General features: G+C 40.3%; 1 protein-coding gene across 2 annotated transcripts; it reads left to right on the top strand.

Moving 5' to 3' along the window:
* The first annotated feature begins 2,454 nt into the window (after positions 1–2,454).
* Positions 2,455–13,384, top strand: casp7 (caspase 7, apoptosis-related cysteine peptidase). 2 transcript variants are annotated; one of them, XM_028567705.1, is made up of 7 exons: positions 2,455–2,567; positions 2,713–2,834; positions 8,143–8,294; positions 8,394–8,522; positions 10,008–10,183; positions 10,423–10,621; positions 10,776–13,384. In XM_028567705.1, the coding sequence occupies exons 2-7, from the start codon at positions 2,713–2,715 to the stop codon at positions 11,000–11,002; spliced, it is 1,005 nt and encodes a 334-aa protein (XP_028423506.1). In that variant the 5' UTR covers positions 2,455–2,567; the 3' UTR covers positions 11,003–13,384. The 2 variants fall into 2 exon arrangements, with proteins under 2 accessions (XP_028423506.1, XP_028423507.1); XM_028567706.1 differs by having other exon boundaries at positions 10,483–10,621.
* Positions 13,385–17,883: the final 4,499 nt, after the last annotated feature.

Genomic DNA, 17,883 nt, shown 5'->3' on the forward strand with positions numbered 1-17,883 from the left:
ACAGCCACAGCAGTCTGGCACCTCCTCCTCATGCTGGTCACCAGCCTGGTCACACACTGCTGTGGGATGGCATCCCATTCTTCAACCAGTATTTGTTGCAAGTCAGCCAATGTGGTTATGTTGGTCACTCTGGCACGAACAGCACACCCAAGCTGATCCCACAAGTGTTCAATGGGGTTGAGGTCAGGACTGCTGGCAGGCCAGTCCATCCTCTCCTCTCCCAAATTCTGGAGGTAGTCTCTGATTAAACCCCGCTCTGCGGGGACGAGCATTGTCATCTTGGAGGATAGAGTTGGGTCCCAGACTGTGGAGATATGGGATTGCCACTGGTTGCAGAATCAGGCACCTGATTGTCAGCACCTGGGGGTACCAGAAGCTCAAAACAAGAGTAAATAGCAACAGCTAAGAAAAGCTGTTTGGCATTGTCAGAGACGATTTGGCAAATTTTTCATGGGCGCAACCCACATACTTAGCTCTGCTGCTCATCCCACAAATGCATCCATCCATCCATCCATCTTCGTCCGCTTATCCGGTGTCGGGTCGCGGGGGGAGCAGCTCCAGCAGGGGACCCCAAACTTCCCTTTCCCGAGCAACATTAACCAGCTCCGACTGGGGGATCCCGAGGCGTTCCCAGGCCAGGTTGGAGATATAATCCCTCCACCTAGTCCTGGGTCTTCCCCGAGGCCTCCTCCCAGCTGGACGTGCCTGGAACACCTCCCTAGGGAGGCGCCCAGGGGGCATCCTTACCAGATGCCCGAACCACCTCAACTGGCTCCTTTCGACGCAAAGGAGCAGCGGCTCTACTCCGAGCTCCTCACGGATGACTGAGCTTCTCACCCTATCTCTAAGGGAGACGCCAGCCACCCTCCTGAGGAAACCCATTTCGGCCGCTTGTACCCTGGATCTCGTTCTTTCGGTCATGACCCAGCCTTCATGACCATAGGTGAGGGTAGGAACGAAAACTGACCGGTAGATCGAGAGCTTTGCCTTCTGGCTCAGCTCTCTTTTCGTCACAACGGTGCGATAGATTGAATGCAATACCGCACCCGCTGCGCCGATTCTCCGACCAATCTCCCGCTCCATTGTCCCCTCACTCGCGAACAAAACCCCAAGGTACTTGAACTCCTTCACTTGGGGTAAGGACTCATTCCCTACCTGGAGAAGGCATTCCATCGGTTTCCTGCTGAGAAAATGCATGTTCCTTACAAATGGGGCACCATTTGAAAGGGAACTAAACAGGCTTTCCAACGGTATAAGATTTATTGCCATAAAGCATTGTTACCACAGAGAAATAATCCACCAAACACAAATTGCCTTACTTTTTGTTTTAAGTTTATATGTTGGCCATAGCGGCTAAACAGCTCATGGTATTTAACTTACCACATCCAACAAAATGTTATTGTGACCTGGTAGACACAGATAATAACACACATGATGACAGGACAGACCCTTTGCTTGTTAGGGGAGGGGATACACATTATATCAGATGAAAAACGACCTGATATTTTGTGTATCCCCTTTGTAACTTATATGGCAGACAGGTGAACAAAGCGTTTAATTGAAAAGCCATATTAAACTAAATTAAATTAAAACAGAAATCACGTTACAGTGCAGGGAAGGACGGGTTAGCAAGAGGAAAACATATTGTTCACTAAAGGAAAAAATATTGTTCACTAATACCTGCATGACTAACTTAAATACTAGGCCGATAGCTAAGGAGGCTGTCAATATGGAACTTTGGAAAACACTGTCGAATAATCCACAATAATAAACAGCGCATTAAACAATTCACACGTTGCCTTAATGTAACAGAGAAATACACGTATTTATGCTGATAAACCTCAGTCTTCCACTATGTAACTTTTAACTGCAGCTGTAGTTCCAATGAGACAACTTGTAGGGGGACCGAGGCTCTGCACGCGCGCTCCCGCGGCCAGGGGATACAAATCCTGGCGGGGATAAGTACCTTGGCGTTACGCACCTGTCTGTTGGGAGGGAGGGGTTTAGGGAACATCTGCAAATTGGGGCTACACAGGAAATAATCTGGGTTACAAATTCAACAGTAGGCTACAACATTTTTCTCTTACTGATCAGGGACTCTGCATAATTGTGGTAGTCTGTAAACAGTGAGTGCATGATAACCGTATGGTGTGGGGTATTTGTCTTATGATGTCATTTTAATATTCTTTGTTTTATCTATGTTTACCATAAGAGTCTGTCAAAGTGTTTACATATATTGACTACAGTTTTCTACATTCTGCTTGTTACATTTGCTTATCAAATCCGATATGTAAGATAAACTGTAGAGTTTGATTTAAAAGTGACTGTATGTTATTTGCATGTTAATACATATGAAATGTTTTTTTTTAAGAATGTGAATTGTGGCCAGACTCATAGGCGCTGGCAAATGTGGCGCAGGGCTCTGACGTAGTTACGCACCTCAGAGACCTCACGCTAAACCTTCTTTCGCTTTCTCAAGTTGTCAGGAAGAGAAACTCGGAAGAATTAAGATCGATCCACTTTTGTGCATTAGCTAAGCTGTCAAAGCACATAACACGAATCCGAGTGTAAGTTGATGTTAACTGTTCCTAAATTGAAAACTGTTTTCGCTAACAACTTTTTGGCGCTAAACTGATCAGGACCCGTAAACATAATGTACAGTAAGTTAATCAATCCATAACGCTGCAATTAATACGTGTGCTATAACTGCAGATGGCCGCTGGAGAACCTGCTGAGCCAAGTGAACTTGGAGCTGAAAATGAGGAAGGGACGCTGACGGGAGACCAAACAGACGCCAAACCTGACCGCAGAGGAAGATTTCTTCTGTTCGGGAGGTGACTTCCTTTTCAACATTCTCTGTAGCTATGTGGAGATGGAAACCCATAACGTCACATACATAAGAGTTTCGGCCATAAGGAATTTAATTCACTTCAAATTTATTTTCATTATTATTCCCTCTCCAGTTAGTGTACAATAATTGGTTATTTAATACGGTTGTTATAGCACAATAACATGCGGGTCCTATCTTCTGTTGCCTTATGCTAGTTGTTGAGATTTTGCTGGTGAGTCTTGCCATTAGTTTGTATTCTTTTGTGTGGCATTGCGAAGGCTGTGCATAACCAAATACACATGGCTTGAGTGTTTTACGGCCGCAAACCTGTTCCCCTTTCTTGAGAGTGTGGTTTTCTACTACTACTTTTCTTAGGGTGACCAGATTTCCTGGAGCTAAAACCGGGACACTTTGCGCGTGACCGTAGTGTGTTTGTGTACGCACACGCTTTTTAACGTGAACATGTGCCAGCCCTGTTCAGACACAGACACAGACAGTAACTTCATTATTTTGATCCTAGGCTCCTCGTCTAATAATAAGTGTTTTTTTTTTAGCATTAAACACTTAATTTCCTGCATCTTGTGAATTTTTATGCACCTATTTCTACCTTTTTCTGAATCAATGTAGGCTGCAAATATCTTTATTTAAAGGTCCCATGACATGGTGCGCTTTGGATGCTTTTATATAGACCTTAGTGGTCCCCTAATACTGTATCTGAAGTCTTTTTCCCGAAATTCAACACATCTGCCGCAGCATGATCACAGCTGAGCGCTTCCATGAACCTGAAGCTGCCCTGCATTTTACAGAGAGAGTGGACACTAAGAGACCCACAGGTCTGCTTCAGAGCTCCGTGTGTTTGAGTCTGAACCGTAGACTGGAAACGTCACGTCACGGGAACTTCAAACTAAATCATTAGTATTGCGCTCCTAAACTTGTGTTGATGGCATCACTGTATTAGACTGATTTGGCTACAATTCCTCTGAAAACTTAACCCCTTTCACAGCTTTCCTCCATAGACAGTATATATATATATATATATATATATATATATATATATATATATATATATATATATATATATATATATATATAATATTCACACATTCTGACGGCTGATACTTGTCATTTATGGTGACCTCTGAGATACTGGCTCTGTGATGACTCAAAATAAGAAAACATGGGTCCAGATTAGTGTGAAGACATGATATAACAACACCAGAAAATATTATGAAGTTTGACATTTCAGAGAAAATGTACCTTAATATATTTTATTTACTTTCAGATAAACATATGTTACTATGCCTGAGGTGTAATATGGTCACCAGCGGTTTACTTTTTCTCCTTAGGAAGCAATAACAAATCGCGAATAATCATACAGCTTGCATCCGTGGACGTAATGTATTAATGTTTACTCCTTTTGCGTAGGCGCTTTTCTTCGCCGTCCATTGTCTAGCACACACGAGCAGACGATGTGCAACAGCGCAAACCGGGACATTTTAGCGTCCCGACAGGCTTTTGTCGGGACTCGGGACAAGCAATTAAAAATCGGGACTGTCCCGGTCAAACCGGGACGTCTGGTCACCCTAACTTTTCTCTACATTGTTCTGTGGTTTTGCTTGCCTTCAGGTTTTCTTCAGTGACAGGTTTTTATGGTAGTCTGTGGCTTGTCCTTTTGTCCCTATTTTCATCCCTGGTACTGTTATAGTGCAGTATGCTGGTTATCCAGTTTAAAAGAACATTAGCTGTGCTTTGTTTTAACAACAAATTGGCATATATTTCTCACATCATAATTGCACATTTTATTAATTTTAATTATTTATTTATTTTATTTGCACACAAGGCAAGGCAAGGCAGCTTTATTTGTATAGCACATTTCAGCAACAGGGCAATTCAAAGTGCTTTGCATAAAACATTAAAGAGCAGTTAGAAGACAATTAAAAACAATTTAAAAACATTAATAAACAAATTAAAAACATTAAAAGACAAGAATAAAATTGATAGTGCAGTATAAGAATAAAAGTTACAGTGCCGTATAAGAAATTAAAGTTAATAAAATAGATTATTTAAAGCAACATCAAAAAGATAGGTCTTTAGCTTAGATTTAAAAGAACTGAGAGTTGCAGCGGACCTACAGGTTTCTGGGAGTTTGTTCCAAATATGTGGAGCATAAAAACTGAACGCTGCTTCCCCCTGTTTAGTTCTGACTCTGGGGACAACAAGTAGACCTGTCCCAGACGACTTGAGAGGTCTGGGTGGGGCATAATGTAGTAGCAGATCAGAAAATGTATTTTGGCCCTAAACTGTTTAGTGATTTATACACACAATAAAACTGCATGAAATCCAGATTATAATAAAAAAAAATGTGTCATGGGAGGTCAAGAAGCCACATGCTTATACAACAGACCTCCCCTCAACTTAAGGACAAAAAAACAAACGATTACAAAAAAATGGACGATAAAGCATTGCTGTGGTGCTAAACCACTTCGAAATTAACTAAATGTGCTCACTCATATTTATTAAGTCAAACTGTTTTTTTTTATGGGCTCCTTACAATGAGAAGAAGAGATGAAAAACGTCACACAACTGTGCACTTTCAGTAAGAATGACACATCTTTGTGCATGCTGGCGCCATTCGTTCCTCTTCAGCCTCAACTAATAAAAAAATTAGGAAATTCATACCTTTTTGATTTGATACAGCAACCCAGTTTTGGTTAGTTTAATGGGGCAAGGAGCGTGGAAACGATTTTAATGTCAATTTTTTGGGGATGTCAGTCCTCAAGTGGCTGCTCAAAATTAGACTGTTATTACAGCAGAGATGCTGTTGATATGTGAATTCAGTGTGATATCATAGAGTTTGGGCCCTTTCACAATGTCTTGTGTCTGACTTTGTCTTTTTAAAGTGTGACACTGACTGACATTAGGGAGTAGCCTCTGTTCCAGTTTGACTCACAAGGTGGCACTGTGTACCTATGTAGTGAATCACAATCAGAAATGGGTTTATTGCCACAATAAGTTACACTTCTGTGGAATTTACCCTGGTGAATGGTGGATACAGAAACAAACATATTAAACATTATTAGAAATAAACTATAAATACAGAAACAAATATCTACATAACAAATAACTGTTGCATAAGGAAAAAGAAGCTGAATGGGTTGAGTGCAGAATTTGCCAATAATACATAATACTGTAGGTGCATGGGCAGATGTATAGTCCAGGATGAATATTTCTCTTTCTCTGTAAAATGAAGCTGCCTTCATGTGCGGTCAGAAATGTTGAAAGGCTTTTTCTTGTCATGTCATGTCTTTAATGTAGATTTAAACTTTGGAGCTTATTATGGCTTTAACAAGGTTTCATTCTCTAATAGATGTGTTGTTGAGATGTACATGGTTCCTTAAAAAACATCCCGAAACACCTGTCATTTTTTGAATTTTCAGAACGTTTTTAACAATATAGGAGAATAATTAATAATAATAATTAAATAATAATACTTTCCTTTACATAGATACATTTGCACAATAAATTGATGCAAAAAAGGCACAAATCATTGCGTAAAAATTCACCAGAATGCAGGAAATTAAGTGTTTGATGCTCAAGACCCCCAGGTTATAATGTGTCCACCCCAGTGTTGAAACAAAACCTACGCCCTTGATTGTTATGATAATTGTCTGTATTTTTTTGAAGTTGTTTGATTTTGGCTAAATCTTGCTTTAAACCAAGAACAAAATTAATGATGACCAGATTTGTTTTTAGTAATTCTTTGGTATGTTAAGGTGGGTACAAAGTGGCTATTTTTTTTAGTTGTACACCTTCTTGTGCATCCAGCTCTAAAGTTAAGGCAATTAGGCACTTACAGTATGTATGTCGTTACAGGTAGATTATGTGCCTGTCAGCAGAGGAGCAACTTGTTGCCCTGTCTGACCTCAGCAGGGAACGAGGCTCAGGGGCCATGTGTGAATAGGTCTTTAGAAAGCACTGGTGTGGTAGCGAGGCTGCTGACTCAGGGGCTCACAGTGCGCCGCCCCTGTCCTCAGCATCCGCTGGCCCAGTCAGGTGTCCATCCAGTACAGAGAGCATGTCAGTATCCTAGCACACAGACAAAAATTAAGCAGCCAGGTCTGGAGAAACGTACTCTTTTTGGGGGGGAAAAAGAAACGAGACAAAACCAACGTATTTCAGATGCAGAGTGGCGTAGCGCTTAATGACGAACCCAGGTAAGACGGACACAACCGCCTCATATTCCTCTTCACCGGCCTCCTACCTGCTCCTCTTTCTGCCATGCCCAGCCCACAGCAAAACAGATTTGCAGCTCTTTGCCCACCCTCGTGCAATTGTTTGGTACAGTATGTTGGCACAATTTGGAAGTGGGAGGGGGGCTTGAAAAGTTCTGGATCACATGTTTGTTAGAATATTGCTGGGCTGCCTGTGGGTGTATGTGCATGAGTTAGTGCACATTGCTGTGTATTGTTCCCGTGCTTGAGTAACTTGATGACTAGGCTCTTCTGGAACAAGCCTGGATTTTCTGAGCCCCCAATGGGCCACTGTTGGCTTTGCTGTCTGGATGCATCTTTTAAAGAATAGAAATATGACAGGTCTGTGAGAATTTCCTCTCGTGGAAGATTAACTCTCGCTCAATTCACATTGACGTGGCTGTGATTTTTTCATATCTGCGTGAAGCAAACATTTTCTAGTTTCTTCTTTAACCCGATAGTGGATTACTGCGACCAAATTTGGCTGTGATATTACTGCCTTATTTGAAAATGTATGTACTCTTAGGTTTCTGAGTAAGTGGATCAGAGTGAGTCAGTTTCATGTGAGTTTTCTTTGCATTGGAAGTCTTGACATTTACTTATGTTGAAGTAACTTATGTGTAGAGACATTTGGGATCAAAAGACTGTCATGTTCTGTAGGAGTCAAGAATATTTAATAGGAAATGTTTCACTTTTGCAAGATGCTGCCATGTAAGATAAGAGTTACTTTATGGAAATTAAAAATGGCATTTGTAATTCTTTTATTCATTGTTATTTTTTATTCCATTTGCTGTTCTTATTTTGTTTGTTGTGTAAGGTCTATAAATTAACATAGGAATAATATTATACATGTGATTTGTGTGGATTGTGTGTATCTATTTTTTTATCCACAAAAGTAGCAGCCTTTGTAAAGATCAGCTGAACTTACAACATTTTGCATTAGATACAGCTCAAAAGTAAATAATATTGCAGGGGCTAAGTTTTAAATTTACATGTAAAAGAAATGCTACCATAAAGTTGTAACTGTCCTTTAATATTCTGTTTCTCTCTGACTCTTAATAGTAAGAAGAATAAGGATGGCCAGACGCGGGAGCAGGACTACTCTTCTGAAAGCCATTACAGAATTGTTTCACCAACATTCCAGTATAAGATGAGCCACCAGCGAGTGGGCAAGTGCATCATCATCAACAACAAAAACTTTGATGAAAAGACAGGTACAGCAAAGGATGTTTCAAACACATTGTATACCTAATTTAATTTGACCTTATCTTATTGCATAAAGAGTGTGTATTCTAAGCAGATTGTCTCGGCAGGGATGAATGTACGCAACGGCACAGACCGAGATGCAGGTGAGCTGTTCAAATGCTTCAAGAGCCTGGGCTTCGATGTCTTCATCTACAACGATCAGACATGTGAGAAGATGGAGCGTCTTCTCAGAGAGGGTAAGTAGTGAAGTCCTCACATTTTTCTTGTTTCTTTCATGTGGGTAAGTAACAATGTTGAACTAACAGGATGCCAATACCAATCCCAACACATAAGATGTACTGTAGAGAAACCTTTTCGAAAAACACCATGAAAACATTTTTAGATGTTCTTTCATACTAAGGTTGTTCACAACAGGTTAAATCAACACCTGTGAAAGACAGTTTTAACAACATTCACGGAGGCAACATTTATTGCAGGACTCTTGTACCTCACTCAGTTAGTCTTAGTCAGCTGTATCTAATAAACTGGCAACTGAGTGTAATGACAAAGTACAGTCACATTTCAATTTTAAGGTAAGAAGAGCTGTGCCAGTCAGATATCTCTTTACTTTAACATATTTATTATGAGATCTACCAGATTCATTAGTTATTAGTTAATATACATACAGTAAAGTTATGCGTAATTCCCCTTCAGTGTGATCTACATGCACAACTTCTCATGACTGTCACAGCATGTTTTTTTCTATTCTTAAAACCACCAGGTCAGACAGCAGGTGGTGCTGTTGTAAAAGTAATTACATAAATCCTAATGAAGGCTCTACCAATTTCACCAAAAGGTTAATATTTTTGTGGCTCTACTGGCTTGGTTTAATGACAAAAAGTCACCTCTCAGGCCCCTGGGAACACCAATGGACTTTCTTTTTTAATATAATATGATATGACCTTTTAATGGCTGCTATTCCTTAGAATCTGCACACATTTTGTCCATGTAGCAGCGAGGCCTGACGATAGTTGTTAGAGTTTCTTTCTCAGGTCCGACCCTCGATTTAACACTGCGTCCAAAACAAGGTACTTCTACAACTGCAGAATAGATGCCATGTCATTTTGGTGAACCATCAACCTTTCCTCTAGTATCGATATCAGGCCAACATTTCCAATTAGTTTACAATACATTTAAAAAATAGAATGGATAGATTGTCATGAAGTTTAATCGGCACATTGTGTTCCCTTGCGGATGATCACTTCCCTCCAGTGCAACCCCTTGGGCTACCAACTTTGCACACTATATATCTTATTATAGGCAGTTTACTATGGGATTTGCTCAGCACATTCATGGTTCTAAAGGGATGAACACTGCTGTGTGTTAGGGTCAGGCAATATGCTGGGGGGCAATATTTTATTATAAGATTAGTAAATTATAACCTATTTAAATTAAAATGTAAATGATTACAGACAATAGTCTTGTATATGTTATAATTCCTCAGCGGACACTATGTAGAAGCTATATATTTTAAGATACTTAGTATTAACTCAATAGTAATTCCTTTAATAGTTCCTCAAAATTAAGGTTATAATTTATAATTTGATCAAATTCTTGATTGACGAAATTAAGTGCTAAATAAACTCCAGATCCATTAAGTTACTGATATTATTCATTCATTTAGAAGTATAGGCCTGAGCCGAGCTAAGAGTTGAGTGTTTGTTTGTGTGTGTATGGGTCAGCCTCGGAGGAAGACCATAGTGACAGCTCGTGTTTCGCCTGTATCCTGCTAAGCCATGGTGAGGAGGGCATGATCTACGGAACAGACGGAGCCATGCCCATCAAGTCCATGACCTCATTGTTCAGGGGGGACATGTGCAAAAGCTTAGTCGGAAAGCCAAAACTCTTCTTCATCCAGGTACGAAGTTCTGAAGACTTTCATTTATAAATGACGGTGTGATATAAAACAAAATGTTGTACAGTGGTTAATTAACTTGTGGATTTGTGTTGAGTTCACCACTTGTGAGTGAGTTGTTTCTGTTGAGAAGACAGATTAAAATGGCTTTCAGTTGCTCCCCACGGACAGATGATAGCTATTGTGTCAAATTTTGCCCATCTCAGTTTTTAAAAACAGTTAATTTTGAATTGCTTCACCAGGTCATCGTTGAGAAAGCTACTCAGGATCACAATGAAATGTCATTTCATTTACTTCACCAGGCTTGCCGGGGTTCCGAATTTGATGATGGTATACAGACAGATTCGGGTCCGCCAAACGATACCCTGGAGACAGATGCTAATCCAAGACATAAGATCCCTGTAGAGGCAGATTTCCTCTTTGCCTACTCCACTGTGCCAGGTAAACCACGTTTTTTTTTTAGGTTATATATTGTTATTGCCAAATCAATTAATGCTTGAAGTGGAAGTGTCCTGGGTATCTGTCACATACCTGTGCTGGATGTATCGGTAAGCACTTGGGAGCCTCATTTCAGTGACTCATGTTGATTTTCCAGGGTATTACTCATGGAGGAACCCTGGACGCGGCTCCTGGTTTGTCCAGGCGCTCTGCAACGTCCTCAACGAGTTCGGCAAACAGCTGGAGATAATGCAGATCCTGACACGGGTCAACTACATGGTGGCCACCAGCTTTGAGTCCTGGTCTGAGGACCCACGCTTCAGTGAGAAGAAGCAGATTCCCTGCGTAGTCTCTATGCTGACGAAAGAACTGTATTTCAACTGACCGCCAACCTAACTGACCGTACTGTATGACAACACGGACTGACTGACTGACTGACTGACTGACTGACCAACTGACTGTTTCAGGTGCCGACTAAGCGGTCAAAGCATTCAGGGATGATTCAGGCCCAGCAGGACACTGCACATTTGGAGCACATTTTTGCATGTGTAGTTGGGCCCGAAAACAAGCACTCCGTGAGAGAAAAATATATATATTTACAGTGGCACTCCACGTTCATGTGCTGATGGTGAAACTTCTTCCTCTTCTTCAGGTTATTCTTCGGAATAATGGCGTCACATTTAATCTGATCTTTTTTTGACAGGCATGTGAAATATCTATGTTATTCTACCAGCCCGGAAAATTTACTGCCAGTTTTTGTGGGTTTGGGGGAATCATATCTGAATATGTCTCTCCATTTTCCAGCATTTGCAATAGATGTTGAAGGGAACTTTATAGAGTGGACAGGAGTCTTCAGGCTAAACGTGGCTTTTGCATTTATTACATGAAATGGGTTTTATAATAAATAATTTATGATTTAGTGTTCTGAGAGAAGTAGATGGTAAAACTGTCTAATGCAGTCCAATGCATTTGTACAGTGTACAATACTGTCACCATTACACAGTAAAATTAATTGGAAACCAGGTGACAGTTGAATGTTTTAAAAGCCTTTAGAAAGTCTATAGAAATTCCCACTAGGAACGTGAATAGAGTGAAACAAACATCTTTGATTGCCAGAGAGATGGTGGAGCTGCCTTAATTACAAACCCTGTCTGATTGAATTGTTAGAGGGAGGGGGGGGGAAGCATCTGGAAAATGGATCAGATCATTTTCAGCTATCTGTGTTTTAATGTTTTCAGCTGTTAATTGTAAAAGAAAGAGAGACAACAGGAAAGACAACACTCCTCTGAGCAAAAACATGCAACAATGCTTTTGCCAAAGGCCCAGTGTCTCAGCCTTCCTAGCAAGTTTAAGTTGGTAGCAGCATGCTGGCATCCTCAGGTTCTTTAATGTCCCATGAAGTGGGTTAATGTAATGTTAAAGAATGTCATATACGTATGGCTAGGAAGGTGTGATCTTTTGCTGTGTAGTGATTAGTTCTATGAGATTTTGAGTCAAGTGCATAGTATATAGTCCAAGGATTATTTGCAATTTCCCAGTTTACTCAGCCTGATGTTAAAGACTTCACTTGCTTGGTGTTTAACCCTGGGTAAGTGAAGTTTGTGTATTTGCATATAATCAAAATTACAGTACGCACTTGTCTAATTAGTCAGGGTCCAAAAATTCAGTTTATGAATTTCCCTTTTTTTTTTGGTAAGACATTCGTCTTTAATGACTTTAATGGATATAAGGATGCATGCGTAAGATTTCTATTCTAGAGAGAGAACTTGAGAATGTCAAAAACTGTGTCATAAATTTGGGAAATATCATAGTGTAAAGCTGGACTAGGGCCCAAAGCACAAATGCCACATTTCACTGTATATTACTGTTGTATATTGTCATATCATACACTACACTCTGGTAAGAGGTACCCAGCGAAGTCTTTTTAAAAAATCTTTTTTTTTATTGATCTTTGATTTAGATACATTTAGTTATTTTTAAGCACTTAGTGCACCTTGTCAAGTTTTTTTTCAAACAATATTGCATAAATCAATATCATTGAGTTATATGATAAAATATTTAATATAATAGACATTTGCTGATGGTCATTACAACTTACACAAAGTTTGTTTCTGCAAATACGCTGTATTATTGTGCCAAAGTCTGTCAATCAGAGAGGCAGCTATTACTGGTGGTGACAAGTCTGAACATACACAATCCACACTCTCATTGTTGCTGCAATGTTTTTACATTATTCACATGATAGCATGTGTCACTAACTTCGGGGAAAACGTCAGCAATAGCTTTAATTATATTTTCCCCTTTTCACTCCTTGTATTTTTTTTTTTTTTATCAGTTGTTTTTTGTGACACTTTTACATCATAATTCTAGTTGCCAGAAGTGTGTTCAATACTGGCTAAAGTTAGAGACATGTCCCATTCTACACCCAGTGCACTTGTCCAATATAGCCACAACTCAACACATGGATCTCTGATCAGTGATGTGGTGCCCAGCCTGTGCTGAAAGGAGTGTTTGCTCCACTTGTTTTGGATTGGAATTGAAGGAGGGAAAAATACTTTTAAGGGTAAAATTTTAAATGCTTTCCAGTGTTAAATGCTGTTGTCCTCAGGAATATATTTGAAAAGATTTGGAAAAATGAATGAATTACATTATAAGTATAATCTGGCCCAATTTTCTTTTTAATTTGGGGCAATACCTTGTTTAAATAACTTCAAAACAGAGGAATGCTCATGTAAACATTTTATTGTATTAAACATAAAGAATTTATTCTGTAATGAGTTGTGTCATTTTTCTTGCACATCTGTAAACACAGACCACATTGACACATTGACCACATTTCTTTTTGTTTTTAACACCAAGAAGATGTTTGTAGCCTAGCAATGAATATGCTGAATATCACATAAAAAAACACAAAATGTAACAGTTTAGACTTTTTTGAAATACAGAATGTCCCTATAAAACGTTATACTCACTGTTAAGTTTAATTTTCAGCAATCCATAGTAATAGAATAGCAATAGACAACATGTTTAGCCTTCTGTTAACACATAAAGTATAAGGCTGTCATCAATCTTTATTCTTCTCATTGTCAACAAATATCACAAAAAAACAAAATCAACAATGAATTGCTGTTGTAAATACTATATATAATAATAATATAATAGTCTCCAACAAAGTCACTATTTACTACTGTTTGAGTAACATTTGATTTAAAAAAAAAAAACTAGTGTCCAGACATTTTTGAAATTACTTAATTGTTTTTACAATAAACTGGAACTGGATTTGGTGACAATTAGAAAAATATGTAATATCACCACCATTATCTTAAAGTTCAATTTGCTAACTAATAGTAGACAAATCCAAACATATTGATTGAGTGTTCAAAAGCAGATCCATCTAACCAAATTATTTATTTATATTTATAAATTAAATTCTTTCTTTGCCAATTCAACTAATGTCTTTTGCAATTCTGCAATTCCATGACTCATCATAGCATTACAAATAAACCCTTTGCTACAGTATGAAGAACAGTTCTAACTTCACATTAACTTTGGCGCATCCACTACAAAGAAAAGCATGAATGGCAGGAAATAAACAACATGATCTGTGAGTCTAAAAAAAAGAGATTCCTTCTGGTAAATTTAGACTAGCCTGACACGCACAGTTCCCGGAGGTGATCCAATGTCACAATTTAAGAATGTCCGATCAGGCAGCTGATGCACAGGGCAACATATTTCTGCCCCAGCGGCATTCCTGCCCCATCTCAGAGAACAGGAGCTGATCGGGAGGCATCGCAGATCTTAATGGACTTCCAGTTTGTGCCTTCATTGTCATGGCCAGGACATAATGCTTGATGTAGAGTGTCAGTGAAAGTCCCAGTGCAGAAGCAGTAGAGCGGGGTCATGGTATCAGCTCCTAGAAAGCACACCAAACCCCCAGGAAAGCTGCAGTATACCCCGATGCGAGTGAACTGTTTTCCTGCCAGCAGAGTCAACTCATGCTGGACACCACCGTGCCAGGCTGTGTAGTCTCCGTTAAAGTATTCCACACACCAGGACTCTTTGCCTCGGCCCAGCCAGGAGTCATCATCGCGTCCCTTGCGCGGGATGCTCGGGTAGGTGAGCCCTAGCTCCCAGTAGGTCTTCCCACTCACATCTACTTCCCAGTACTGGCGGCCCTCGCTGAAGCCTTCCCGGCTGACTACATTTAGGGTGGTGTCAAAACGGGAGGGAGTCTCTGGGACATCCTGCCAGGTGTCTGTGTAGGTGGCTGAGTCGCCTTTGGGAGAGATGATCAGCTTGGGGTGAGCAGTGTCACCGTCAAGGACAACATCTGCAGCATCTGTGTAACAGATGTCAACACTTTTTAGTGTCTTATGCGAAAGACTTTGCAGTTGTCATGTTCTCCACGCAAGTTCACAAGCAAGACAAACACTTGACATAAACGGCATGTACTTATTGACGGATGCAACCTTTGACATAGAGAAGTCTTTTTGGGTGAACTCACAGGTCTGAAAGAGTTTCTTGGTGACAGGGACCTGGGATCGGATGAAAAGCAGCAGGTTGATGGTGAGACTCAGTAGTTGTTCATTCTTGAACTCATCCATCTGAATCAGGTCAGGGTCAGTCCGCTTCAGAGTATCAGATATTCTAATTTCAGACAAAACCATTAATACCTCTTGCAAGGTGCTTGTAAATTAAATGTTGTAGCAAGCTGTTATTTCCTGAAATGTGAACATACCTTTTTTCTGTTTCAGCATTCTGTAGAGAGATGTAAAAAGAATAAATAAATACTGATCTAAATACCACTGACAAAACAGCTTGAGACAAATTGATACAACTGATTGATTAACTGAAATCAGAACTTTGAATTTGTGCTTGTGTTTACCTGAATGTTAATTTCTTGTGTTTTCACATTGGCACCGATGTTGAACATTTCCTGGTCCAGTTCCTGAGTGAGGTGGTAGCAGTCCTCTATCCTGTCCTCCAACAACTTCTCCATGGCCTCGTACTCAGTGTCCAGCTGGGTCAGTGTGATCCGAAGATCCTCATCCAGGACCCGCTTCATGTCTTCATATTTTTTCCTGATTTTCTCCTTCACTGCATTGTTTTTTTTCTGAGGTGAGAGGGCCATGGGAAAGCATTCTTAATAGCATACTGCAGTATATGAGCAGCAAACTCTGATATGACCACTTCAGAACATAGTAGGGCTACAATTAATTTTATTAATTTTTTAATTAATTTTTTTTTATTTATTAGCAGTTTATCCACCAATTATTTTCCGTGTAATCGATCAATTGTTTTGTCTAAGAATGTCAGAAATAATGAAAATGGCCTTTACAATTTCCCTAAACCTAAATTGATGGCTTCAAACTGCTTGTTTTGCTTTATCAACAGTTCAAAACTCCAAAATCAATTTATGATCCCATTTGATGAATGAAAAACAGCAAATCCTCACAATTAATTAATTAATAAATTATGGTTTGCAATTTAAATTTTTTTTTTGATATTTTTGCTTGACAAATGATAATTTCCAATTCATTTTCTGCCAAAAGACTAATTGGTTAACTGACTTATCATTTCAGCTCTAGATCACAGTATGTTAGTTGGGGCCCTCAGCTATAAAAATTAGTTTTCATACAGCACAGTGTCTACAGAGTGCAATAAACAAAAACAAGCCAGTTTTATGTGGGAAAAATGCTTTGTTGATGGAAAGCTAGGAGGACCACATAAAAGAAACAGGCAGGATAACAGAGATGTTAAAAATTGCATCTCAGAATTTATTTAACCTTAAGGTGACTTTACCACAGCAGCACAAGGACATGCTGTATGTTCCACCACTGTTAGCTAACATTACATCAAACATCCATCCATCCATCTTCGTCCGCTTATCCGGTGTCGGGTCGCGGGGGGAGCAGCTCCAGCAGGGGACCCCAAACTTCCCTTTCCCGAGCAACATTAACCAGCTCCGACTGGGGGATCCCGAGGCGTTCCCAGGCCAGGTTGGAGATATAATCCCTCCACCTAGTCCTGGGTCTTCCCCGAGGCCTCCTCCCAGCTGGACGTGCCTGGAACACCTCCCTAGGGAGGCGCCCAGGGGGCATCCTTACCAGATGCCCGAACCACCTCAACTGGCTCCTTTCGACGCAAAGGAGCAGCGGCTCTACTCCGAGCTCCTCACGGATGACTGAGCTTCTCACCCTATCTCTAAGGGAGACGCCAGCCACCCTCCTGAGGAAACCCATTTCAGCCGCTTGTACCCTGGATCTCGTTCTTTCGGTCATGACCCAGCCTTCATGACCATAGGTGAGGGTAGGAACGAAAACTGACCGGTAGATCGAGAGCTTTGCCTTCTGGCTCAGCTCTCTTTTCGTCACAACGGTGCGATAGATTGAATGCAATACCGCACCCGCTGCGCCGATTCTCCGACCAATCTCCCGCTCCATTGTCCCCTCACTCGCGAACAAAACCCCAAGGTACTTGAACTCCTTCACTTGGGGATTACATCAAACAATAGTTTATTTAATACATCAACATTCAGACTCTTCCCACCAACCTTTATCAAATTTGATACATTTTTAGAGGTGTATCACAAAATCAAAAAGTCCACTATGTAAGATTTTGCAGGTGTTGCAATTTGTACTGTATTGTATTTCTACTCATGACAGAACACTGGCAAACAATATAATAGACTTACTGTTATCTCCACCTGCAAAGCTGCCAGCTTCTTCATCCTGTAGGCCATGCCATCTCTTTGTCTCTGCAGGTGCTGCTGATGTTTCAGAAGCATTTCCTTTGAAGAACATGAAAAAAATCTAAAGATCAAGAACCGCAGGTAAAAGGAACAAAGGCTCAGGGTGGTTGATCAATAGTGACATTGTCTTTTTTTCCCAAAGAAAAACCATAGTGGAAGTGCTTACTTCATGTGTGGCCTTCCCTCCTACGTTACTATTCATTTTCTTTATAGTAATGCAGACGAAACTTCACTGACCGGTGGCAACACCACGACCACAAGGGTTTTTATAGACCTGTCGCAGATGTGGAGGCTTTATATGGAAGGGGGGAGCACAGGGTGGCCTTGTGATATATGTCCTGGTGTACTTACAAGCATGTGCCTAGCCTTGTTTTATTAAGGAGAGGGCATGCATCCAAACTTTGAAGACAAGAGAAGGGAAACAAGGTTATCAGTGGGCAAACCCATTGTTAGACTTGAGGAATAGTTATTCCATGTATAAATAAACATAAACAAGAAGCCCATAAGAGCTCTA

Source organism: Perca flavescens, chromosome 21 (genome assembly GCF_004354835.1).
Source record: "Perca flavescens isolate YP-PL-M2 chromosome 21, PFLA_1.0, whole genome shotgun sequence".
In the NCBI taxonomy this organism is placed as follows: Eukaryota; Metazoa; Chordata; class Actinopteri; order Perciformes; family Percidae; genus Perca; species Perca flavescens.